Source organism: Heptranchias perlo, chromosome 10 (assembly GCF_035084215.1).
Source record: "Heptranchias perlo isolate sHepPer1 chromosome 10, sHepPer1.hap1, whole genome shotgun sequence".
NCBI classification, from domain to species: domain Eukaryota; kingdom Metazoa; phylum Chordata; class Chondrichthyes; order Hexanchiformes; family Hexanchidae; genus Heptranchias; species Heptranchias perlo.
In genome coordinates, this window is record NC_090334.1 from 85,782,482 (window position 1) to 85,809,462 (window position 26,981).

The 26,981-nt window shown below is 54.3% G+C and overlaps 1 protein-coding gene across 1 annotated transcript in view; it reads right to left on the reverse strand.

The window, feature by feature from the left end:
- Positions 1-26,981, reverse strand: part of LOC137326807 (heme transporter FLVCR2-like) — a 172,940-nt gene that overhangs the window by 21,098 nt on the left and 124,861 nt on the right. The window contains exon 9 of the mRNA XM_067992201.1: positions 17,376-17,434. Coding sequence (XP_067848302.1) covers positions 17,376-17,434 — 59 coding nt within the window. The remainder of the gene's footprint in view (positions 1-17,375; positions 17,435-26,981) is intronic.

A 26,981-nucleotide genomic window follows, 5' to 3' on the forward strand; every position in this document is an offset into this window, starting at 1 on the left:
CACACACAGTGCTGATCACACCACACACACAGTGCTGATCACTCCACACACAGTGCTGATCACCACACACACACAGTGCCGATCACTCCCCACACACAGTGCTGATCACTCCACACACACAGTGCTGATCACTCCACACACACAGTGCCGATCACTCCGCACACACAGTGCTGATCGCTCCACACGCACAGTGCTGATCACCCACAGTGCCGATCACTCCACACACACAGTGCTGATCACTCCACACGCACAGTGCTGATCACTCCACACGCACAGTGCTGATCACCCACAGTGCCGATCACTCCACACACACAGTGCTGATCACTCCACACACACAGTGCTGATCACTCCACACGCACAGTGCTGATCACTCCACACGCACAGTGCTGATCACTCCACACGCACAGTGCTGATCACCCCACACGCACAGTGCTGATCACTCCACACGCACAGTGCTGATCACTCCACACACACAGTGCTGATCACTCCACACGCACAGTGCTGATCACTCCACACACACAGTGCTGATCACTCCACACGCACAGTGCTGATCACCCACAGTGCCGATCACTCCACACACACAGTGCTGATCACTCCACAAGCACAGTGCCGATCACTCCCCACACACAGTGCTGATCACTCCACACGCACAGTGCCGATCACTCCCCACACACAGTGCTGATCACTCCACACGCACAGTGCTGATCACCCACAGTGCCGATCACTCCACACACACAGTGCCGATCACTCCACACACACAGTGCTGATCACTCCACACGCACAGTGCTGATCACCCACAGTGCCGATCACTCCACACACACAGTGCCGATCACTCCACAAGCACAGTGCCGATCACTCCACACGCACAGTGCCGATCACCCCACACACACAGTGCTGATCACCCCACACACACACAGTGCTGATCACCCCACACACACACAGTGCTGATCACTCCACACACACAGTGCTGATCACTCCACACACACAGTGCTGATCACTCCACACGCACAGTGCTGATCACCCACAGTGCCGATCACTCCACACGCACAGTGCCGATCACTCCACACGCACAGTGCCGATCACTCCACACGCACAGTGCCGATCACTCCACACGCACAGTGCTGATCACGCACAGTGCCGATCACTCCACACGCACAGTGCCGATCACTCCACACGCACAGTGCCGATCACTCCACACGCACAGTGCCGATCACCCCACACGCACAGTGCTGATCACCCCACACGCACAGTGCTGATCACCCACAGTGCCGATCACTCCACACACACAGTGCTGATCACTCCACAAGCACAGTGCCGATCACTCCCCACACACAGTGCTGATCACTCCACACGCACAGTGCTGATCACCCACAGTGCCGATCACTCCACACACACAGTGCCGATCACTCCACACACACAGTGCTGATCACTCCACACGCACAGTGCTGATCACCCACAGTGCCGATCACTCCACACACACAGTGCCGATCACTCCACACGCACAGTGCCGATCACCCCACACACACAGTGCTGATCACCCCACACACACACAGTGCTGATCACCCCACACACACACAGTGCTGATCACTCCACACACACAGTGCCGATCACCCCACACACACAGTGCTGATCACTCCACACACACAGTGCTGATCACTCCACACGCACAGTGCTGATCACCCACAGTGCCGATCACTCCACACGCACAGTGCCGATCACTCCACACGCACAGTGCCGATCACTCCACACGCACAGTGCCGATCACTCCACACGCACAGTGCTGATCACGCACAGTGCCGATCACTCCACACGCACAGTGCCGATCACTCTACACACACAGTGCCGATCACCCCACACGCACAGTGCCGATCACTCCCCACGCACAGTGCCGATCACTCCACACGCACAGTGCCGATCACTCCACACGCACAGTGCTGATCACGCACAGTGCCGATCACTCCACACGCACAGTGCCGATCACTCTACACACACAGTGCCGATCACCCCACACACACAGTGCCGATCACTCCCCACACACACAGTGCTGATCACTCCACACACACAGTGCTGATCACTCCACACACACAGTGCTGATCACTCCACACACACAGTGCTGATCACCCCACACACACAGTGCTGATCACTCCACACACACAGTGCTGATCACCCCACACACACAGTGCTGATCACTCCCCACACGCACAGTGCTGATCACTCCACACACACAGTGCCGATCACCCCACACGCACAGTGCCGATCACTCCCCACACACAGTGCCGATCACCCCACACACACACAGTGCTGATCACCCCACACACACAGTGCTGATCACTCCACACACACAGTGCTGATCACCCCACACACACAGTGCTGATCACTCCACACACACAGTGCCGATCACTCCACACACACAGTGCTGATCACTCCACACGCACAGTGCCGATCACCCACAGTGCCGATCACTCCCCACACACACAGTGCCGATCACTCCACACACACAGTGCTGATCACTCCACACGCACAGTGCCGATCACCCACAGTGCCGATCACTCCCCACACACACAGTGCTGATCACTCCACACACACAGTGCTGATCACTCCACACACACAGTGCTGATCACCCCACACACACAGTGCTGATCACTCCACACACACAGTGCTGATCACCCCACACACACAGTGCTGATCACCCCACACACACAGTGCTGATCACTCCACACACACAGTGCTGATCACTCCACACACACAGTGCTGATCACCCCACACACACAGTGCCGATCACTCCCCACACACACAGTGCTGATCACTCCACACACACAGTGCTGATCACTCCACACACACAGTGCTGATCACTCCACACACACAGTGCCGATCACCCCACACACACAGTGCGGATCACCCCACACACACAGTGCGGATCACTCCACACACACAGTGCTGATCACTCCACACGCACAGTGCTGATCACCACACACACACAGTGCTGATCACCCCACACACACAGTGCTGATCACTCCACACGCACAGTGCTGATCACCCACAGTGCCGATCACTCCACACGCACAGTGCCGATCACTCCACACGCACAGTGCCGATCACTCCACACGCACAGTGCCGATCACTCCACACGCACAGTGCCGATCACTCCCCACACACAGTGCCGATCACCCCACACACACACAGTGCTGATCACCCCACACACACAGTGCTGATCACTCCACACACACAGTGCTGATCACCCCACACACACAGTGCTGATCACTCCACACACACAGTGCCGATCACTCCACACACACAGTGCTGATCACTCCACACGCACAGTGCCGATCACCCACAGTGCCGATCACTCCCCACACACACAGTGCCGATCACTCCACACACACAGTGCTGATCACTCCACACGCACAGTGCCGATCACCCACAGTGCCGATCACTCCCCACACACACAGTGCTGATCACTCCACACACACAGTGCTGATCACTCCACACACACAGTGCTGATCACCCCACACACACAGTGCTGATCACCCCACACACACAGTGCTGATCACTCCACACACACAGTGCTGATCACCCCACACACACAGTGCTGATCACTCCACACACACAGTGCTGATCACTCCACACACACAGTGCTGATCACCCCACACACACAGTGCCGATCACTCCCCACACACACAGTGCTGATCACTCCACACACACAGTGCTGATCACCACACACACACAGTGCTGATCACTCCACACACACAGTGCCGATCACTCCACACACACAGTGCCGATCACCCCACACACACAGTGCTGATCACCACACACACACAGTGCTGATCACTCCCCACACACACAGTGCTGATCACTCCACACACACACAGTGCCGATCACTCCACACGCACAGTGCCGATCACTCCACACGCACAGTGCCGATCACTCCACACGCACAGTGCCGATCACTCCACACGCACAGTGCCGATCACTCCACACGCACAGTGCCGATCACTCCCCACACGCACAGTGCCGATCACTCCACATGCACAGTGCCGATCACCCCACACGCACAGTGCCGATCACCCCACACGCACAGTGCCGATCACTCCACACGCACAGTGCCGATCACTCCACACGCACAGTGCCGATCACCCCACACGCACAGTGCCGATCACCCCACACGCACAGTGCCGATCACTCCACACGCACAGTGCCGATCACTCCACACGCACAGTGCCGATCACCCCACACGCACAGTGCCGATCACTCCCCACACGCAGAGTGCTGATCACTCCACACACACAGTGCTGATCACCCCCCACACGCACAGTGCCGATCACTCCCCACACACACAGTGCCGATCACTCCACACACACACAGTGCCGATCACTCCACACACACACAGTGCCGATCACTCCACACACACAGTGCCGATCACTCCCCACACACACAGTGCTGATCACTCCACACGCACAGTGCCGATCACTCCACACGCACAGTGCTGATCACCACACACACACAGTGCCGATCACTCCACACGCACAGTGCCGATCACTCCACACGCACAGTGCCGATCACTCCACACGCACAGTGCCGATCACCCCACACGCACAGTGCCGATCACCCCACACGCACAGTGCCGATCACCCCACACGCACAGTGCCGATCACCCACAGTGCCGATCACTCCCCACACACACAGTGCTGATCACTCCACACACACAGTGCTGATCACCCCACACACACAGTGCTGATCACTCCACACACACAGTGCTGATCACTCCACACGCACAGTGCTGATCACTCCACACACACACAGTGCCGATCAGTCCACACACACAGTGCCGATCACTCCCCACACACACAGTGCTGATCACTCCACACGCACAGTGCCGATCACCCACAGTGCCGATCACTCCCCACACACACAGTGCTGATCACTCCACACACACAGTGCTGATCACTCCACACACACAGTGCCGATCACCCCACACACACAGTGCCGATCACCCCACACACACAGTGCTGATCACCCACAGTGCTGATCACTCCACACACACAGTGCTGATCACTCCACACACACACAGTGCCGATCACCCCACACACACAGTGCCGATCACCCCACACACACAGTGCTGATCACCCACAGTGCTGATCACTCCACACGCACAGTGCTGATCACTCCACACACACACAGTGCCGATCACTCCCCACACACAGTGCTGATCACCCACAGTGCCGATCACTCCACACACACAGTGCTGATCACTCCACACACACAGTGCTGATCACCCCACACACACAGTGCCGATCACTCCACACGCACAGTGCTGATGACGCACAGTGCCGATCACTCCACACGCACAGTGCCGATCACTCCACACACACAGTGCTGATCACTCCACACACACAGTGCCGATCACGCCACACACACAGTGCCGATCACCCCACACACACAGTGCCGATCACTCCACACACACAGTGCCGATCACTCCACACACACAGTGCCGATCACTCCACACGCACAGTGCCGATCACTCCACACGCACAGTGCCGATCACTCCCCACACGCACAGTGCCGATCACTCCACACGCACAGTGCCGATCACCCCACACACACAGTGCGGATCACTCCACACACACAGTGCGGATCACTCCACACACACAGTGCTGATCACTCCACACGCACAGTGCTGATCACTCCACACGCACAGTGCTGATCACCCACAGTGCCGATCACTCCACACGCACAGTGCCGATCACTCCACACGCACAGTGCCGATCACTCCACACGCACAGTGCCGATCACTCCACACGCACAGTGCCGATCACTCCACACGCACAGTGCCGATCACTCCACACGCACAGTGCCGATCACTCCACACGCACAGTGCCGATCACTCCACACGCACAGTGCCGATCACTCCACACGCACAGTGCCGATCACTCCACACGCACAGTGCCGATCACTCCCCACACGCACAGTGCCGATCACTCCACACGCACAGTGCCGATCACCCCACACGCACAGTGCCGATCACCCCACACGCACAGTGCCGATCACTCCACACGCACAGTGCCGATCACTCCACACGCACAGTGCCGATCACTCCACACGCACAGTGCCGATCACTCCACACGCACAGTGCTGATCACCCACAGTGCCGATCACTCCACACACACAGTGCTGATCACTCCACACGCACAGTGCTGATCACTCCACACACACACAGTGCCGATCACTCCCCACACACAGTGCTGATCACCCACAGTGCCGATCACTCCACACACACAGTGCTGATCACTCCACACACACAGTGCTGATCACTCCACACACACAGTGCCGATCACCCCACACACACAGTGCCGATCACTCCACACGCACAGTGCCGATCACTCCACACGCACAGTGCCGATCACTCCACACGCACAGTGCCGATCACTCCACACGCACAGTGCCGATCACTCCACACGCACAGTGCCGATCACTCCACACACACAGTGCCGATCACTCCACACACACAGTGCCGATCACGCCACACACACAGTGCCGATCACCCCACACACACAGTGCCGATCACTCCACACGCACAGTGCCGATCACGCCACACGCACAGTGCCGATCACGCCACACGCACAGTGCCGATCACCCCACACGCACAGTGCCGATCACCCCACACGCACAGTGCCGATCACTCCACACACACAGTGCCGATCACCCCACACACACAGTGCCGATCACTCCACACACACACAGTGCCGATCACTCCACACACACAGTGCTGGTCACTCCACACACACAGTGCTGATCACTCCACACACACAGTGCTGATCACTCCCCACACACACACAGTGCCGATCACTCCACACACACAGTGCCGATCACGCCACACACACAGTGCCGATCACTCCACACACACAGTGCCGATCACTCCACACACACACAGTGCCGATCACTCCACACACACAGTGCCGATCACTCCACACACACAGTGCCGATCACTCCACACACACAGTGCCGATCACTCCACACACACAGTGCTGATCACTCCACACACACAGTGCCGATCACTCCACACACACAGTGCTGATCACTCCACACACACAGTGCTGATCACTCCACACACACAGTGCTGATCACTCCACACACACACAGTGCCGATCACTCCACACACACACAGTGCTGATCACTCCACACACACAGTGCCGATCACCACACACACACACAGTGCTGATCACTCCACACACACAGTGCTGATCACTCCACACACACAGTGCTGATCACCCCACACACACACAGTGCTGATCACTCCACACACACAGTGCTGATCACTCCACACACACAGTGCCGATCACCCCACACACACACAGTGCTGATCACTCCACACACACAGTGCCGATCACCCCACACACACACAGTGCCGATCACCCAACACACACACAGTGCTGATCACTCCACACACACAGTGCTGATCACTCCACACACACAGTGCCGATCACCCCACACACACACAGTGCTGATCACTCCACACACACAGTGCCGATCACCCCACACACACACAGTGCCGATCACCCAACACACACACAGTGCTGATCACTCCACACACACAGTGCTGATCACTCCACACACAGTGCTGATCACCCCACACACACAGTGCTGATCACCCCACACACACAGTGCTGATCACTCCCCACACACACAGTGCTGATCACTCCCCACACACACAGTGCTGATCACCCCACACACACAGTGCTGATCACTCCCCACACACACAGTGCTGATCACTCCACACACACAGTGCTGATCACTCCACACACACAGTGCTGATCACTCCACACACACAGTGCTGATCACTCCACACACAGTGCTGATCACTCCACACGCACAGTGCTGATCACTCCACACGCACAGTGCTGATCACTCCCCACACACACAGTGCTGATCACTCCACACGCACAGTGCTGATCACTCCACACGCACAGTGCTGATCACTCCCCACACACACAGTGCTGATCACTCCCCACACGCACAGTGCTGATCACCCCACACACACAGTGCTGATCACTCCACACACACAGTGCTGATCACTCCACACACAGTGCTGATCACTCCACACGCACAGTGCTGATCACCCCACACACACAGTGCTGATCACTCCACACACACAGTGCTGATCACTCCACACACAGTGCTGATCACTCCACACACACAGTGCTGATCACCCCACACACACAGTGCTGATCACTCCACACACACAGTGCTGATCACTCCACACACACAGTGCTGATCACCCCACACACAGTGCTGATCACTCCACACACACAGTGCTGATCACCCCACACACACAGTGCTGATCACTCCCCACACACACAGTGCTGATCACCCCACACACACAGTGCTGATCACTCCACACACACAGTGCTGATCACTCCACACACACAGTGCTGATCACCCCACACACACAGTGCGGATCACTCCCCACACACACAGTGCTGATCACTCCCCACACACACAGTGCTGATCACCCCACACACACAGTGCTGATCACTCCCCACACACACAGTGCTGATCACTCCACACACACAGTGCTGATCACTCCACACACACAGTGCTGATCACTCCACACACACAGTGCTGATCACTCCACACGCACAGTGCTGATCACTCCACACACACAGTGCTGATCACTCCCCACACACACAGTGCTGATCACTCCCCACACGCACAGTGCTGATCACTCCACACACAGTGCTGATCACTCCACACACACAGTGCTGATCACCCCACACACACAGTGCCGATCACTCCACACACAGTGCTGATCACTCCACACACACAGTGCTGATCACTCCACACACACAGTGCCGATCACTCCACACACAGTGCTGATCACTTCACACACACAGTGCTGATCACTCCACACACACAGTGCTGATCACTCCACACACACAGTGCTGATCACCACACACACACAGTGCTGATCACTCCACACACACAGTGCCGATCACTCCACACACACAGTGCCGATCACCCCACACACACAGTGCTGATCACCACACACACACAGTGCTGATCACTCCCCACACACACAGTGCTGATCACTCCACACACACACAGTGCTGATCACTCCACACACACACAGTGCTGATCACTCCACACACACAGTGCTGATCACTCCACACACACAGTGCCGATCACTCCCCACACAGTGCTGATCACTCCACACACACAGTGCCGATCACCCCACACACACACAGTGCTGATCACTCCACACACACAGTGCCGATCACCCCACACACACACAGTGCCGATCACCCCACACACACACAGTGCTGATCACTCCACACACACAGTGCTGATCACTCCACACACAGTGCTGCTCACCCCACACACAGTGCTGATCACCCCACACACACAGTGCTGATCACTCCCCACACACACAGTGCTGATCACCCCACACGCACAGTGCTGATCACCCCACACGCACAGTGCTGATCACCCCACACGCACAGTGCTGATCACCCCACACACACAGTGCTGATCACTCCACACACACAGTGCTGATCACTCCACACACACAGTGCTGATCACCCCACACACACAGTGCTGATCACCACACACACACAGTGCTGATCACTCCACACACACAGTGCCGATCACTCCACACACACAGTGCCGATCACTCCACACACACAGTGCTGATCACCCCACACACACAGTGCTGATCACTCCACACACACAGTGCTGATCACTCCACACACACAGTGCTGATCACTCCACACACACAGTGCTGATCACCACACACACACAGTGCTGATCACCCCACACACACAGTGCTGATCACCACACACACACAGTGCTGATCACCCCACACGCACAGTGCTGATCACCCCACACGCACAGTGCTGATCACTCCACACGCACAGTGCTGATCACTCCACACACACAGTGCTGATCACCCCACACACACAGTGCTGATCACTCCCCACACAGTGCTGATCACTCCACACACACAGTGCTGATCACTCCACACACGCACAGTGCTGATCACTCCACACGCACAGTGCTGATCACCCCACACGCACAGTGCTGATCACTCCACACGCACAGTGCTGATCACTCCACACACACACAGTGCTGATCACCCCACACACACAGTGCTGATCACCCCACACACACAGTGCTGATCACTCCACACACACAGTGCTGATCACTCCACACACACAGTGCTGATCACTCCACACACACAGTGCTGATCACTCCACACACACAGTGCTGATCACTCCACACACACAGTGCTGATCACTCCACACACACAGTGCTGATCACCCCACACACACACAGTGCTGATCACCCCACACACACAGTGCTGATCACCCCACACACACAGTGCTGATCACCCCACACACACAGTGCTGATCACTCCACACACACAGTGCTGATCACCCCACACACACAGTGCTGATCACCCCACACACACAGTGCTGATCACCCCACACACACAGTGCTGATCACTCCACACACACAGTGCTGATCACTCCACACACACAGTGCTGATCACTCCACACACACAGTGCTGATCACCCCACACACACAGTGCTGATCACCCCACACACACAGTGCTGATCACTCCACACACACAGTGCTGATCACTCCACACACACAGTGCTGATCACCCCACACACACACAGTGCTGATCACCCCACACACACAGTGCTGATCACTCCACACGCACAGTGCTGATCACCCCACACACACAGTGCTGATCACCCCACACACACAGTGCTGATCACTCCACACACACAGTGCTGATCACTCCCCACACAGTGCTGATCACTCCACACACACAGTGCTGATCACCCCACACACACAGTGCTGATCACTCCACACAGAAATTAGTTTGCTGACCCAGGAGAAACAAACAAAAACATTTACTGACAAACACATTTAAAGTTCTGTTAAAAACTCTTCCCAAAACAGCGCACAATGTGAGCGAGCACAAACTATTCCATAGCAGCCTGACTGGGGCATCTGCTGTGGGTGATGGGGTCAGTTCCCACATTTTGAAGGAAGGTTTTGTGTAGAATCGTTGGGGGACATTGTGAGTGGAATGGAGAGAATTAAATCATTAAATAATTAACAACATGGGGAACTACAGGCCAGTGAGCCTAACATCAGTGGTAGGAAAATTATTGGAAAAAATTCTGAAGGACAAAATTAGTCTCCACTTGGAGAAGCAAGGATTAATCAGGGATAGTCAACATGGCTTTGTCAAGGGAAGATCATGTCTGACTAATTTGATTGAATTTTTTGAGGGGGTGACTAGGCGTGTGGATGAGGGTAACGCAGTGGATGTGGTATACATGGATTTCAGTAAGGCCTTCGATAAAGTCCCCCACAGGAGACTGGTCAAGAAGGTACGAGCCCATGGAATCCAGGGTGCCTTGGCACTTTGGATACAAAACTGGCTTAGTGGCAGAAGGCAGAGGGTGATGGTCGAAGGTTGTTTTTGTGACTGGAAGCCTGTGGCCAGTGGGGTACCACAGGGATCGGTGCTGGGTCCCTTGCTGTTTGTGGTCTACATTAATGACTTGGATATGAATGTAAAAGGTATGATCAGTAAGTTCGCTGATGCTACAAAAATTGGTAGGGTGGTAAATAGCGAGGAGGATAGCCTCAGTCTGCAGGACGATATAGATGGGTTGGTCAGATGGGCGGAACAGTGGCAAATGGAATTTAACCCGGAAAAGTGCGAGGTGATGCACTTTGGAGGGACTAACAAGGCAAGGGAATACACAATGAATGGGAGGACCCTAGGCAAGACAGAGGGTCAGAGGGATCTTGGTGTGCAAGTTCACAGATCCCTGAAGGCGGCGGAACAGGTAGATAAGGTGGTAAAGAAGGCATATGGGATACTTGCCTTTATTAGCCGAGGCATAGAATATAAGAGCAAGGAGGTTATGATGGAGCTGTATAAAACACTGGTTAGGCCACAGCTGGAGTACTGTGTGCAGTTCTGGTCGCCACACTACAGGAAGGATGTGATCGCTTTGGAGAGGGTGCAGAGGAGATTCACCAGGATGTTACCAGGGCTGGAGCGCTTCAGCTATGAAGAGAGACTGGGAAGATTGGGTTTGTTTTCCTTGGAGCAGAGGAGGCTGAGGGGGGACATGATTGAGGTGTACAAAATTATGAGGGGCACAGATAGGATGGATACTAAGGAGCTTTTTCCCTTCGTTGAGGGTTCTATAACAAGGGGACATAGATTCAAGGTAAAAGGCGGGAGGTTTAGAGGGGATTTGAGAAAGAACTTTTTCACCCAGAGGGTGGTTGGAGTCTGGAACTCACTGCCTGAGAGGGTTGTGGAGGCAGGAACCCTCACAACATTCAAGAAGCATTTGGATGAGCACTTGAAATGCCATAGCATACAAGGCTACGGACCAAATGCTGGAATATGGGATTAGAGTCGACTGGGCTGATGGCCGGCGCGGACACGATGGGCCGAAGGGCCTCTATCCGTGCTGTATAACTCTATGACTCTATGGTGACTGGGAAGGGTCCATTCAACTCCAAGACTCAGTCCTTAGGGTCATTAGTCACACAACAGAAGCCTTATTGAAGGAGCTGATGAAAGGATAAGTGATGGTGCTTCTGGCTTCTGAAAACTTCTGTTGAGATCAAACACTGGCTAAGTGAAATGAAATATTTGATGACTTTTACCCAAGAAAGCCAGCACTGGTCAGGATTTCATACCTAGCGCAAAGGAAGATGGTAGTGGTTGTTGGAGGCCAATCATCTCAGCCCCAGGACATTGCTGCAGGAGTTCCCCAGGGCAGTGTCCTAGGCCCAACCATCTTCAGCTGCTTCATCAATGACCTTCCCTCCATCATAAGGTCAGAAATGGGGATGTTCGTTGATGATTGCACAGTGTTCAGTTCCATTCGCAACCCCTCAAATAATGAAGCAGTCCGAGCCTGCATGCAGCAAGACCTGGACAACATCCAGGCTTGGGCTCAGAAGTGGCAACATTCGCGCCAGATAAGTGCCAGGCAATGACCATCTCCAACAAGAGAGAGTCTAACCACCTCCCCTTGACATTCAACGGCATTACCATCGCCGAAACCCCCACCATCAACATCCTGGGGGTCACCATTGACCAGAAACTTAACTGGACCAGCCACATAAATACTGTGGCTACAACAGGTCACAGGCTGGGTATTCTGCGGCGAGTGACTCACCTCCTGACTCCCCAAAGCCTTTCCACCATCTACAAGGCACAAGTCAGGAGTGTGATGGAATACTCTCCACTTGCTTGGATGAGTGCAGCTCCAACAACACTCAAGAAGCTCGACACCATCCAGGACAAAGCAGCCCGCTTGATTGGCACCCCATCCACCACCCTAAACATTCACTCCCTTCACCACCGGTGCACTGTGGCTGCAGTGTGTACCATCCACAGGATGCACTGCAGCAACTCCCAAACCCACGACCTCTACCACCTAGAAGGACAAGAGCAGCAGGCACATGGGAACACCACCACCTGCACGTTCCCCTCCAAGTCACACACCATCCCGACTTGGAAATATATCGCCGTTCCTTCATCGTCGCTGGGTCAAAATCCTGGAACTCCCTTCCTAACAGCACTGTGGGAGAACCGTCACCACACGGACTGCAGCGGTTCAAGGAGGCGGCTCACCACCACCTTCTCAAGGGCAATTAGGGATGGGCAATAAATGCCGGCCTCGCCAGCGACACCCACATCCCATGAACGAATAAAAAAAAAATTAATTTCAGGTGGGTACATCCAGAAAGTGGGAAATCTCATCTAAAAGGGAACCCCTTCTGCTGAAGGCTGCCCAGCACCAGGACATTCCTGAGCAGCACCTTTTGATGGGCTGTCCAGCAGTTAATATGATCATCTTTCAAGGACCTGAGAATCAACAAACTCTCAGTAAGAACATGTTGGATACGAAAATCTGTCCGTCAGTCAGTCCTATAGAAATGGGACTTTTTCAAATCAGCCACATGCAGATTTTCTGTATGAAGAGATGTGAATTGCCCAAGGGCTAATTTAAACTGGGGCAGGAGTCGGATTAATGGGGGGGGCAGGAGTCGGATTAATGGGGGGGGGGGGGGCAGGAGTCGGATTAATGGGGGGGGGGCAGGAGTCGGATTAATGGGGGGGGGGGCAGGAGTCGGATTAATGGGGGGGGGCAGGAGTCGGATTAATGGGGGGGGGGGGGCAGGAGTCGGATTAATGGGGGGGGGGCAGGAGTCGGATTAATGGGGGGGGGGGGCAGGAGTCGGATTAATGGGGGGGGGGCAGGAGTCGGATTAATGGGGGGGGGGGCAGGAGTCGGATTAATGGGGGGGGGGGCAGGAGTCGGATTAATGGGGGGGGGGCAGGAGTCGGATTAATGGGGGGGGGGGGGGCAGGAGTCGGATTAATGGGGGGGGGCAGGAGTCGGATTAATGGGGGGGGGGGCAGGAGTCGGATTAATGGGGGGGGGGCAGGAGTCGGATTAATGGGGGGGGGCAGGAGTCGGATTAATGGGGGGGGGGGCAGGAGTCGGATTAATGGGGGGGGCAGGAGTCGGATTAATGGAAGGGGGGGCAGGAGTCGGATTAATGGGAGGGGGGGGCAGGAGTCGGATTAATGGGGGGGGGCAGGAGTCGGATTAATGGGGGGGGGGCAGGAGTCGGATTAATGGGGGGGGGGGGGCAGGAGTCGGATTAATGGAAGGGGTGGGCAGGAGTCGGATTAATGGGGGGGGGCAGGAGTCGGATTAATGGGGGGGGGGCAGGAGTCGGATTAATGGGGGGGCAGGAGTCGGATTAATGGGGGGGGGGGCAGGAGTCGGATTAATGGGGGGGGGGGGGCAGGAGTCGGATTAATGGGGGGGGGGCAGGAGTCGGATTAATGGGGGGGGGGCAGGAGTCGGATTAATGGGGGGGGGCAGGAGTCGGATTAATGGGGGGGGGCAGGAGTCGGATTAATGGGGGGGACAGGAGTCGGATTAATGGGGGGGACAGGAGTCGGATTAATGGGGGGGACAGGAGTCGGATTAATGGGGGGGACAGGAGTCGGATTAATGGGGGGGGCAGGAGTCGGATTAATGGGGGGGGGCAGGAGGCGCCCTTGATGTCACTGGTTTGGGGATTAATGGGGGGGTGGGGGGCAGGAGGCGCCCTTGATGTCACTGGTTTGGGGATTAATGGGGGGGGCAGGAGTCGGATTAATGGGGGGGGCAGGAGGCGCCCTTGATGTCACTGGTTTGGGGATTAATGGGGAGGGGGGGCAGGAGGCGCCCTTGATGTCACTGGTTTGGGGATTAATGGGGAGGGGGGGCAGGAGGCACCCTTGATGTCACTGGTTTGGGGATTAATGGGGAGGGGGGGCAGGAGGCGCCCTTGATGTCACTGGTTTGGGGATTAATGGGGGGGGCAGGAGTCGGATTAATGGGGGGGGCAGGAGGCACCCTTGATGTCACTGGTTTGGGGATTAATGGGGGGGGCAGGAGGCGCCCTTGATGTCACTGGTTTGGGGATTAATGGGGGGGGCAGGAGGCGCCCTTGATGTCACTGGTTTGGGGATTAATGGGGAGGGGGGGCAGGAGGCACCCTTGATGTCACTGGTTTGGGGATTAATGGGGGGGGCAGGAGGCGCCCTTGATGTCACTGGTTTGGGGATTAATGGGGAGGGGGGGCAGGAGGCACCCTTGATGTCACTGGTTTGGGGATTAATGGGGAGGGGGGGCAGGAGGCGCCCTTGATGTCACTGGTTTGGGGATTAATGGGGAGGGGGGGCAGGAGGCGCCCTTGATGTCACTGGTTTGGGGATTAATGGGGAGGGGGGGCAGGAGGCACCCTTGATGTCACTGGTTTGGGGTCCAGGCACTTTGAGGTCGAGCCCTGTGGGAATCGTTACCTGGCAGATGGGTGAGAGTGGGATTTCAGGCGGCAGAAGGCCACTGTCGGGGAACTGAGGGAACAGGTCCTGGCATAAGTTAAGAGGTCCGGGGGGTGGGGGGAGAGAGCCTGGGGGCAGGGGAGGCACTCTCGCTCCTCTTCACCCACCAGGAAACCTTCAAGCAATTTAATCTTTAACCTGACCTCCCCGTGGTCTCGTGGAACACAATAATTGCAAATCACATCAACTGTGTTTTTTCTGTAGACAAGAGATACTGGGCAGGATTAGCCAATCAAACCTCTGATTGGGTATTAACATGACATTTACCTGAGGAAGGAGGAAGCCTCCGAAAGCTTGTGAATTTAAAATAAAATTGCTGGACTATAACTTGGTGTTGTAAAATTGTTTACAATTGGGTATTAACACTTAAAGAGCTGCTGAGAATGGATGATGGGAGATTTCACAGGTAGTGTTGTTAATCTTTACAATGGATGTTAATATTATAAAACGGATATTTTGATCTTTACAAAGGTCATTTGGGTAACAGAAACCCTCAGTGGCCAGCACATGTACGTGAAGACAGTGAACAGAATCTGGGGGCATGACGACACTCTAATTACTAGTTTGATGGTTGGCGATGGGAGGTGGTGCAGAGAATGAGGTGGGAGTGAGGTTGGTAACCCTGCTCCATGACAGGGCACCCTCTCCATAGGAAACATTGCCTGAAAGGTGGTGAAGAGAAGGATTCAAGGGCACAGCTGACCACAATAACTGGTACTGCCAGTTCCACGGTGCATGTTAGCTGCAGGGTGTCCTTACAGCAGATGGCACAGCTCTGCAACTACCAGTGTGCTGACTCAGAGCCTGTGCAGGTAGGACCAGGGAGGTACCGACAGGGAGACGTGCCTCTGGCAGTGAATGTGGGTAGCAGGTGGGCACAGTCTGCCAGCAGTGCAGCCTGAACCGGACTTGTCTGCCGTCCCTTCATTCTTTTCTTCCAAAAAAAGCACAAGTAAAGGGTAGATTTGCACTGGGGAAACCTCGTGGACAGACCAGAAAATTACAGTTCCCTCGCCAGCTTTTACTAAATGTAAACTGCAAAAAAGCAAAAAAGGAAGAAAGTACAAATTTACCTCGAGGGGCCTTTAAATAATGATTTGATAAACGGCACACCCAGCAGTTGACTGAGCTCTGGACTGGTGTCAATGTTCCAAAATCCCATGGATGTTTAAATGTCAATATTGGGAGCTCATTTCAATATCATCAGTTGTTAACTCATCAAACTCAAAGAAAAATGGATTGGGCAGAAAACTGTCAGAATGAATTGCCGCCTGTTAATCGGGTATAACCAATCGGAAAATCGATCCCATTGTTTCTTCTGGAAGAATTCCACAGAAAGGATTTTCCCCAAGCAAAGCAAAGCAAAGCAAAGCAAAGCAAAGCATGCCAGATAAATGAAGGCCAGGAGAAGAGTTTTACTCACAGCTTCCTGGGCCACATTCTTGTTTGCCCTCTGTCTCCTGAGATCTGATTTAATTATAGCTGTTAAATACAAAGAGGGACATTGTCAAATCATTTCTCATTCATTGTCTCTGCTCTCTGTTCCTCCTTCTTCCTAATAAAAATTAAAATAAAAATACAAACCAGAAATAGTGACCTGAAGTAATCCAGCCCAAACACAGAGCGATCGGGGAGCACGGCGGTACTGAGAGTGATCGGGGAGCACGGCAGTACTGAGAGTGATCGGGGAGCACGGCGGTACTGAGAGTGATCGGGGAGAAGGGCGGTACTGAGAGTGATCGGGGAGCACGGCGGTACTGAGAGTGATCGGGGAGAAGGGCGGTACTGAGAGTGATCGGGGAGCACGGCGGTACTGAGAGTGATCGGGGAGAAGGGCGGTACTGAGAGTGATCGGGGAGCACGGCGGTACTGAGAGTGATCGGGGAGAAGGGCGGTACTGAGAGTGATCGGGGAGAAGGGCGGTACTGAGAGTGATCGGGGAGAAGGGCGGGACTGAGAGTGATCGGGGAGAAGGGCGGTACTGAGAGTGATCGGGGAGAAGGGCGGTACTGAGAGTGATCGGGGAGAAGGGCGGTACTGAGAGTGATCGGGGAGCACGGCGGTACTGAGAGTGATCGGGGAGCACGGCGGTACTGAGAGTGATCGGGGAGAAGGGCAGTACTGAGAGTGATCGGGGAGAAGGGCGGTACTGAGAGTGATCGGGGAGAAGGGCGGTACTGAGAGTGATCGGGGAGCACGGCGGTACTGAGAGTGATCGGGGAGCACGGCGGTACTGAGAGTGATCGGGGAGAAGGGCGGTACTGAGAGTGATCGGGGAGAAGGGCGGTACTGAGAGTGATCGGGGAGAAGGGCGGTACTGAGAGTGATCGGGGAGAAGGGCGGTACTGAGAGTGATCGGGGAGCAGGGCGGTACTGAGAGTGATCGGGGAGAAGGGCGGTACTGAGAGTGATCGGGGAGCAGGGCGGTACTGAGAGTGATCGGGGAGAAGGGCGGTACTGAGAGTGATCGGGGAGAAGGGCGGTACTGAGAGTGATCGGGGAGCACGGCGGTACTGAGAGTGATCGGGGAGAAGGGTGGTACTGAGAGTGATCGGGGAGAAGGGCGGTACTGAGAGTGATCGGGGAGAAGGGCGGTACTGAGAGTGATCGGGGAGCACGGCGGTACTGAGAGTGATCGGGGAGAAGGGCGGTACTGAGAGTGATCGGGGAGCACGGCGGTACTGAGAGTGATCGGGGAGAAGGGCGGTACTGAGAGTGATCGGGGAGAAGGGCGGTACTGAGAGTGATCGGGGAGAAGGGCGGTACTGAGAGTGATCGGGGAGAAGGGCGGTACTGAGAGTGATCGGGGAGCACGGCGGTACTGAGAGTGATCGGGGAGCACGGCGGTACTGAGAGTGATCGGGGAGAAGGGCGGGACTGAGAGTGATCGGGGAGAAGGGCGGTACTGAGAGTGATCGGGGAGCACGGTGGTACTGAGAGTGATCGGGGAGAAGGGCGGTACTGAGAGTGATCGGGGAGAAGGGCAGTACTGAGAGTGATCGGGGAGAAGGGCGGTACTGAGAGTGATCGGGGAGCACGGCGGTACTGAGAGTGATCGGGGAATAATCTGTTACCAAAACACAGCTCTGCGCTGCCAGCACAAAGTATTAAAACAAACTGAATCTGCAGTAATTCAGCACTGATACCAAGAGAGAGCAACACAATTCTGACATTTCCTTTTAACTGAGAATCTATACTAGTTTTGTACTCCGTACAAACTACTCCAATTTAGAATCATAGAAAGTTACGGCCCATCGTGTCTGCACCTGGCAAAAAAGAGCTATCCAGATTAATCCCACTGTCCAGCCCTTGGTCCGTAGCCCTGTAGGTTACAGCTCTTCAGGTGCACATCCAGGTATTTTTTAAATGAGTTGAGGGTTTCTGCCTCTACCACCCTCTCAGGCAGTGAGTTCCAGACCCCCACCACCCTCTGGGAGAAAAAATTTCTCCTCAGCTCCCCTCTAATCCTTCTACCAATCACTTTAAATCTATGCCCCCTGGTTATTGACCTCTCTGCTGAGGGAAATAGCTCCTCCCTATCCACTCTATCTGGGCCCCTCATAATTTTATACACCTCAATTAAATCACCCCTCAGCCTCCTCTGTTCCAAAGAAAACAACCCCAGCCTATCCAATCTTTCCTCATAGCTAAAATTCTCCAGTCCTGGCAACATCCTCGTAAATCTCCTCTGTACCCTCTCTAGTGCAATCACATCCTTCCTGTAATGTGGTGACCAGAACTGTGCACAGTACTCAAGCTGTGGCCTAACTAGTGTTTTATACAGTTCCAGCATAACATCCCTGCTCTTCTATTCTGTGCCTCGGCTAATAAAGGAAAGTATCCCGTATGCCTTCTTCACCACCTTATCTACCTGTCCTGCTGGCTTCAGGGATCTGTGGACATGCACTCCAAGGTCCCTCACTTCCTCTACACCTCTCAGTATCCTCCCATTTATTGTGTATTCCCTTGCCTTGTTTGCTCTCCCCAAATGGTTGGGCAGTGTCCTAGGCCCAACCATCTTCAGCTGCTTCATCAATGACCTTCCCTCCATCATAAGGTCAGAAATGGGGATGTTCGCTGATGACTGCACAGTGTTCAGTTCCATTCGCAACCCCTCAGATAATGAAGCAGTCCGAGCCCGCATGCAGCAAGACCTGGACAACATCCAGGCTTGGGCTCATAAGTGGCAAATAACATTCGCGCCAGATAAGTGCCAGGGAATGACCATCTCCAACAAGAGAGAGTCCAACCACCTCCCCTTGACATTCAACGGCATTACCATCGCCGAATCCCCCACCATCAACATCCTGGGGGTCACCATTGACCAGAAACTTAACTGGACCAGCCATATAAATACTGTGGCTACGAGAGCAGGTCAGAGGCTGGGTATTCTGTGGCGAGTGACTCACCTCCTGACTCCCCAAAGCCTTTCCACCATCTACAAGGCACAAGTCAGGAGTGTGATGGAATACTCTCCACTTGCCTGGATGAGTGCAGCTCCAACAACACTCAAGAAGCTCGACACCATCCAAGATAAAGCAGCCCGCTTGATTGGCACCCCATCCACCACCCTAAACATTCACTCCCTTCACCACCGGCGCACTGTGGCTGCAGTGTGCACCATCCACAGGATGCACTGCAGCAACTCGCCAAGGCTTCTTCGACAGCACGTCCCAAACCCGCGACCTCTACCACCTAGAAGGACAAGGGCAGCAGGCGCATGGGAACAACACCACCTGCACGTTCCCCTCCAAGTCACACACCATCCCGACTTGGAAATATATCGCCGTTCCTTCATTGTCGCTGGGTCAAAATCCTGGAACTCCCTTCCTAACAGCACTGTGGGAGAACCTTCATCACACGGACTGCAGCGGTTCAAGAAGGCGGCTCACCACCACCTTCTCAAGGGCAATTAAGGATGGGCAATAAATGCCGGCCTTGCCAGCGTCGCCCACATCCCGTGAACGAATAAAAAATTTAAAAAATGCATTACCTCACACTTCTCCAGACTGAATTCCATTTGCCACTTTTCTGCCCACCTGACCAGTCCATTGATATCTTCCTGCAGTCTACAGCTTTCCTCCTCACTATCAACCACACGGCTAATTTTTGTATCATCTGCAAACTTCTTGATCAAGCCCCCCACATTCAAGTCCAAATCATTAATTTTTTAAAATTATTCGTTCATGGGATGTGGGCGTCGCTGGCGAGGCCGGCATTTATTGCCCATCCCCAATTGCCCTTGAGAAGGTGGTGGTGAGCCGCCTTCTTGAACCGCTGCAGTCCGTGTGGTGACGGTTCTCCCTCAGTGTTGTTAGGAAGGGAGTTCCAGGATTTTGACCCAGCAACAATGAAGGAACGGCGATATATTTCCAAGTCGGGATGGTGTGTGACTTGGAGGGGAACGTGCAGGTGGTGGTGTTCCCATGTGTCTGCTGCTCTTGTCCTTCTAGGTGGTAGAGGTCGCGGGTTTGGGAGGTGCTGTCGAAGAAGCCTTGGCGAGTTGCTGCAGTGCATCCTGTGGATGGTGCACACTGCAGCCACAGTGCGCCGGTGGTGAAGGGAGTGAATGTTTAGGGTGGTGGATGGGGTGCCAATCAAGCGGGCTGCTTTGTCCTGGATGGTGTCGAGCTTCTTGAGTGTTGTTGGTGCTGCACTCATCCAGGCAAGTGGAGAGCATTCTATCACACTCCTGACTTGTGCCTTGTAGATGGTGGAAAGGCTTTGGGGAGTGAGGAGGTGAGTCACTCGCCACAGAATACCCAGCCTCTGACCTGCTCTCGTAGCCACATTATTTATATGGCTGGTCCAGTTAAGTTTCTGGTCAATGGTGACCCCCAGGATGTTGATGGTGGGGGATTCGGCGATGGTAATGCCGTTGAATGTCAAGGGGAGGTGGTTAGACTCTCTCTTGTTGGAGATGGTCATTCCCTGGCACTTATCTGGCGCAAATGTTACTTGCCACTTATGAGCCCAAGCCTGGATGTTGTCTAGGTCTTGCTGCATGCAGGCTTGGACTGCTTCATTATTTGAGGGGTTGCGAATGGAACTGAACACTGTGCAATCATCAGCGAACATCCCCATTTCTGACCTTATGATGGAGGGAAGGTCATTGATGAAGCAGCTGAAGATGGTTGGGCCTAGGACACTGCCCTGAGGAACTCCTGCAGCAATGTCCTGGGGCTGAGATGATTGGCCTCCAAAAGCCACTACCATCTTCCTTTGTGCTAGGTCTGACTCCAGCCACTGGAGAGTTTTCCCCCTGATTCCCATTGACTTCAATTTTACTAGGGCTCCTTGGTGCCACACTCGGTCAAATGCTGCCTTGATGTCAAGGGCAGTCACTCTCACCTCACCTCTGGAATTCAGCTCTTTTGTCCATGTTTGGACCAAGGCTGTAATGAGGTCTGGAGCCGAGTGGTCCTGGCGGAACCCAAACTAAGCATCGGTGAGCAGGTTATAGGTGAGTAAGTGCCGCTTGATAGCACTGTCGACGACACCTTCCATCACTTTGCTGATGATTGAGAGTAGACTGATGGGGCGGTAATTGGCCGGATTGGATTTGTCCTGCTTTTTGTGGATAGGACACACCTGGGCAATTTTCTACATTGTCGGGTAGATGCCAGTGTTGTAGCTGTACTGGAACAGCTTGGCTAGAGGCGCAGCTAGTTCTGGAGCACAAGGGGGCAGGGTGGGAATAGAGGGATACGGGGGAGGGTGGGAGAAGGCGAGTGTCGAGTTAAACATTGCCACAGAATAGTTGGGCCAAATGGCCTGTTTCTGAGCTGTAGATTCTATTTAATTCTCGAAGACAGGGAAAGAAAGAGGCTGTGAGGGAGTGAGAGATAAAATCACGGTTGAAGAGGGGCAAAGGGCAGCAATAAATTAAATGAGAAAACCGGAAAAAGAATGTGGGTTACCATTCCAAAAATGTGGAGTCAGGGTTGAGTGGAGTGTATGTGAATGTAAAAAACATTCAAAACAAGATTTGAGAATTCGAAGCATTAATAACTGTGGACGGGAACGATACAGTCACTATAACGGAGACAGTAACTTAAGTTTAACTGGGAACTTAATATTCCTGGTTAAAACCTTTTGAGGGAGGAAGAGAAAGAGGAGTGTGCTGACAGGATGCTGTCAGTAAACACTGCTTCTATTACAGCTCCATGAGGTGTGGATGTGATGGGGAGTTGTTTTAAAAGAGAATCCTTCTGGGTCGAGGTGAGAAATAGGAAGGGAAATGGTACAATTTTCAGTGTGTGGTTCGGTGGCGACGAGATACAGGGAGAGACCAGCAGACAGTCCAGAGAGATGACGTCAGAACAACAGGGCAATAATACTGGGTGATTTGAACGATCCCAAGGTAGACCATAATAAAGGTAATGCACATAATAACCGGGGAATGGTTTTTAATAGTGTATCCGGGCTGCTTCCGATGTCTCTAGCTCATCAAGGAAAGAAGCTTTGCTTGATTTAATTCTGGGAAATGAAGTGGGGCAAATAACTGATGTGCGAGTCGGAGAACAAATGGGAAATAGTGATCACAACATTGTTAGATTCACTGTGAGAACACGAATAAAAAAAGAGTCAAAGATAAGGGTTTTGGCTTAAAGTAACTGGGCAGAAAAGGTAGCAAGCAGGTCGTCAGGTCAGCAGTGAGAAATCTTAAATATGTGATGGAGAGTGAACAAACTAAATATGTTCCTTTAAGGTAAAAAGGGTGTGAATCAAAGAGTAGATTTTAATGGACAAATAGAGAAATGAAAGCTAACTAACGTAAAAGTTAGGGCTAACAATACTAAAGAAAATCATGAGAAATATAGAAGTGTAGTGGGAGTGTGAAAAGGGAGATTGGAAGGGAATAGGAAAAAAGACTAGCAGACGATAGAATCATAGAAAGGTTGCAGACAGGAGGTGGCCATTCGGCCCATCGAGTCCATGTCGGCTCTATGCAAGAGCAATCCAGCTAGTCCCACTCCCCCACCCTATCCCCGTAGCCCTGCACATTTTTTCCTTTCAAGTACTTATCCAGTTCCCTTTTGAAGGCCATGATTGAATCTGCCTCCACCACCCCCTCGGGCCGTGCATTCCAGATCCTAACCACTCGCTGTGTAAAAAGGTTTTTCCTCATGTCACCTTTGGTTCTTTTGCCAATCACCTTAAATCTATGTCCTCTGGTGTTTGACCCTTCCACCAATGGGAACAGTTTCTCTCTATCTACTCTGTCTAGACCCTTCATGATTTTGAATACCTCGATCAAATCTCCTCTCAACCGTCTCTGTTCCAAGGAGAACAACCCCAGCTTCTCCAGTCTATCCACGTAACTAAAGTCCCTCATCCCTGGAATCATTCTAGTAAATCTCTTCTGCACCCTCTCTAAGGCCTTCACATCTTTCCTAAAGTGCGGTGCCCAGAACTGGACACAATACTCCAGTTGTGGCCGAACCAGTGTTTTATAAAGGTTCATCATGACTTCCTTGCTTTTGTACTCTGTGCCTCTATTTATAAAGCCCAGGATCCCGTATGCTTTTTTAACCACTTTCTCAACCTGCCCTGCCACCTTCAACGATTTATGTACATATACCCCCAGATCTCTCTGTTCCTGTACCCCTTTTAGAATTGTACTCTCTTGTTTATATTGCCTCTCCTCGTTCTTCCGACCAAAATGTATCACTTCGCACTTCTCTGCATTAAATTTCATCTGCCACGTGTCCGCCCATTCCACCAGCCTGTCTATATCCTCTTGAAGTCTATCACTATCCTCCTCACTGTTCACTACACTTCCAAGTTTTATGACATCTGCAAATTTTGAAATTGTGCCCTGTACACCCAAGTCCAAGTCATTAATATATATCAAGAAAAGCAGTGGTCCCAGCACTGACCCCTGGGGAACACCACTGTACACCTCCCTCCAGTCCGAAAAACAACCGTTCACCACTACTCTCTGTTTACTGTCACTTAGCCAATTTCACATCCATAATATAAAAGAAAATTGTACGGGCTTTTATAAACATATAAAAAGTAAACGATTAGTTAAAGAGAGGGTGGGACCAGTCTGAGCTGAAGGAGGGAGTCTCAGTGTGGAGGATGGAGGAGATAATAAATAAGTATTTTGCATCAGATTTTATGAATGCTGGTGGAAGTGAGAATGTTGGTGTAGGCAAGGTGATTGGACAATTGATCGGGAGAACTGGAGAAAAGGGATTGGAGAGAGAGAAATCAACGGGGGAACAATCTACAATATCCTGTAGGTCGGGCGGTGATGACGGGCGGTGATGACGGGTCGACGGTCGGTGATGACGGGTCGACGGTCGGTGATGACGGGTCGACGGGCGGTGATGACGGGTCGACGGGCGGTGATGACGGGTCGACGGGCGGTGATGACGGGCGGTGATGACGGGTCGACGGTCGGTGATGACGGTCGGTGATGACGGGTCGACGGGCGGTGATGACGGGCGGTGATGACGGGTCGACGGTCGGTGATGACGGTCGGTGATGACGGGTCGACGGGCGGTGATGACGGGCGGTGATGACGGGTCGACGGTCGGTGATGACGGGTCGACGGGCGGTGATGACGGGTCGACGGGCGGTGATGACGGGTCGACGGTCGGTGATGACGGGTCGACGGGCGGTGATGACGGGTCGACGGGCGGTGATGACGGGTCGACGGGCGGTGATGACGGGCGGTGATGACGGGTCGACGGTCGGTGATGACGGTCGGTGATGACGGGTCGACGGGCGGTGATGACGGGCGGTGATGACGGGTCGACGGTCGGTGATGACGGGTCGACGGGCGGTGATGACGGGTCGACGGGCGGTGATGACGGGTCGACGGGCGGTGATGACGGTCGGTGATGACGGGTCGACGGTCGGTGATGACGGGTCGACGGTCGGTGATGACGGGTCGACGGTCGGTGATGACGGGTCGACGGTCGGTGATGACGGGCGGTGATGACGGGTCGACGGTCGGTGATGACGGGCGGTGATGACGGTCGGTGATGACGGTCGGTGATGACGGTCGGTGATGACGGGTCGACGGTCGGTGATGACGGTCGGTGATGACGGTCGGTGATGACGGGTCGACGGTCGGTGATGACGGGTCGACGGTCGGTGATGACGGGCGGTGATGACGGGCGGTGATGACGGGCGGTGATGACGGTCGGTGATGACGGTCGGTGATGACGGTCGGTGATGACGGTCGGTGATGACGGGCGGTGATGACGGGCGGTGATGACGGGCGGTGATGACGGGCGGTGATGACGGGTCGACGGTCGGTGATGACGGTCGGTGATGACGGGTCGACGGTCGGTGATGACGGTCGGTGATGACGGGTCGACGGTCGGTGATGACGGGTCGACGGTCGGTGATGACGGTCGGTGATGACGGGCGGTGATGACGGGCGGTGATGACGGGTCGACGGTCGGTGATGACGGGCGGTGATGACGGGTCGACGGTCGGTGATGACGGGCGGTGATGACGGGTCGACGGTCGGTGATGACGGGCGGTGATGACGGGTCGACGGTCGGTGATGACGGGTCGACGGTCGGTGATGACGGTCGGTGATGACGGTCGGTGATGACGGGCGGTGATGACGGTCGGTGATGACGGGTCGACGGGCGGTGATGATGGTCGGTGATGACGGGCGGTGATGACGGGTCGACGGTCGGTGATGACGGTCGGTGATGACGGTCGGTGATGACGGGTCGACGGTCGGTGATGACGGGTCGACGGTCGGTGATGACGGTCGGTGATGACGGGTCGACGGTCGGTGATGACGGGCGGTGATGACGGGTCGACGGGCGGTGATGACGGGCGGTGATGACGGGTCGACGGGCGGTGATGACGGGCGGTGATGACGGGCGGTGATGACGGGTCGACGGTCGGTGATGACGGGTCGACGGTCGGTGATGACGGGTCGACGGTCGGTGATGACGGGTCGACGGTCGGTGATGACGGGCGGTGATGACGGGTCGACGGGCGGTGATGACGGGCGATGATGACGGGTCGACGGGCGGTGATGACGGTCGGT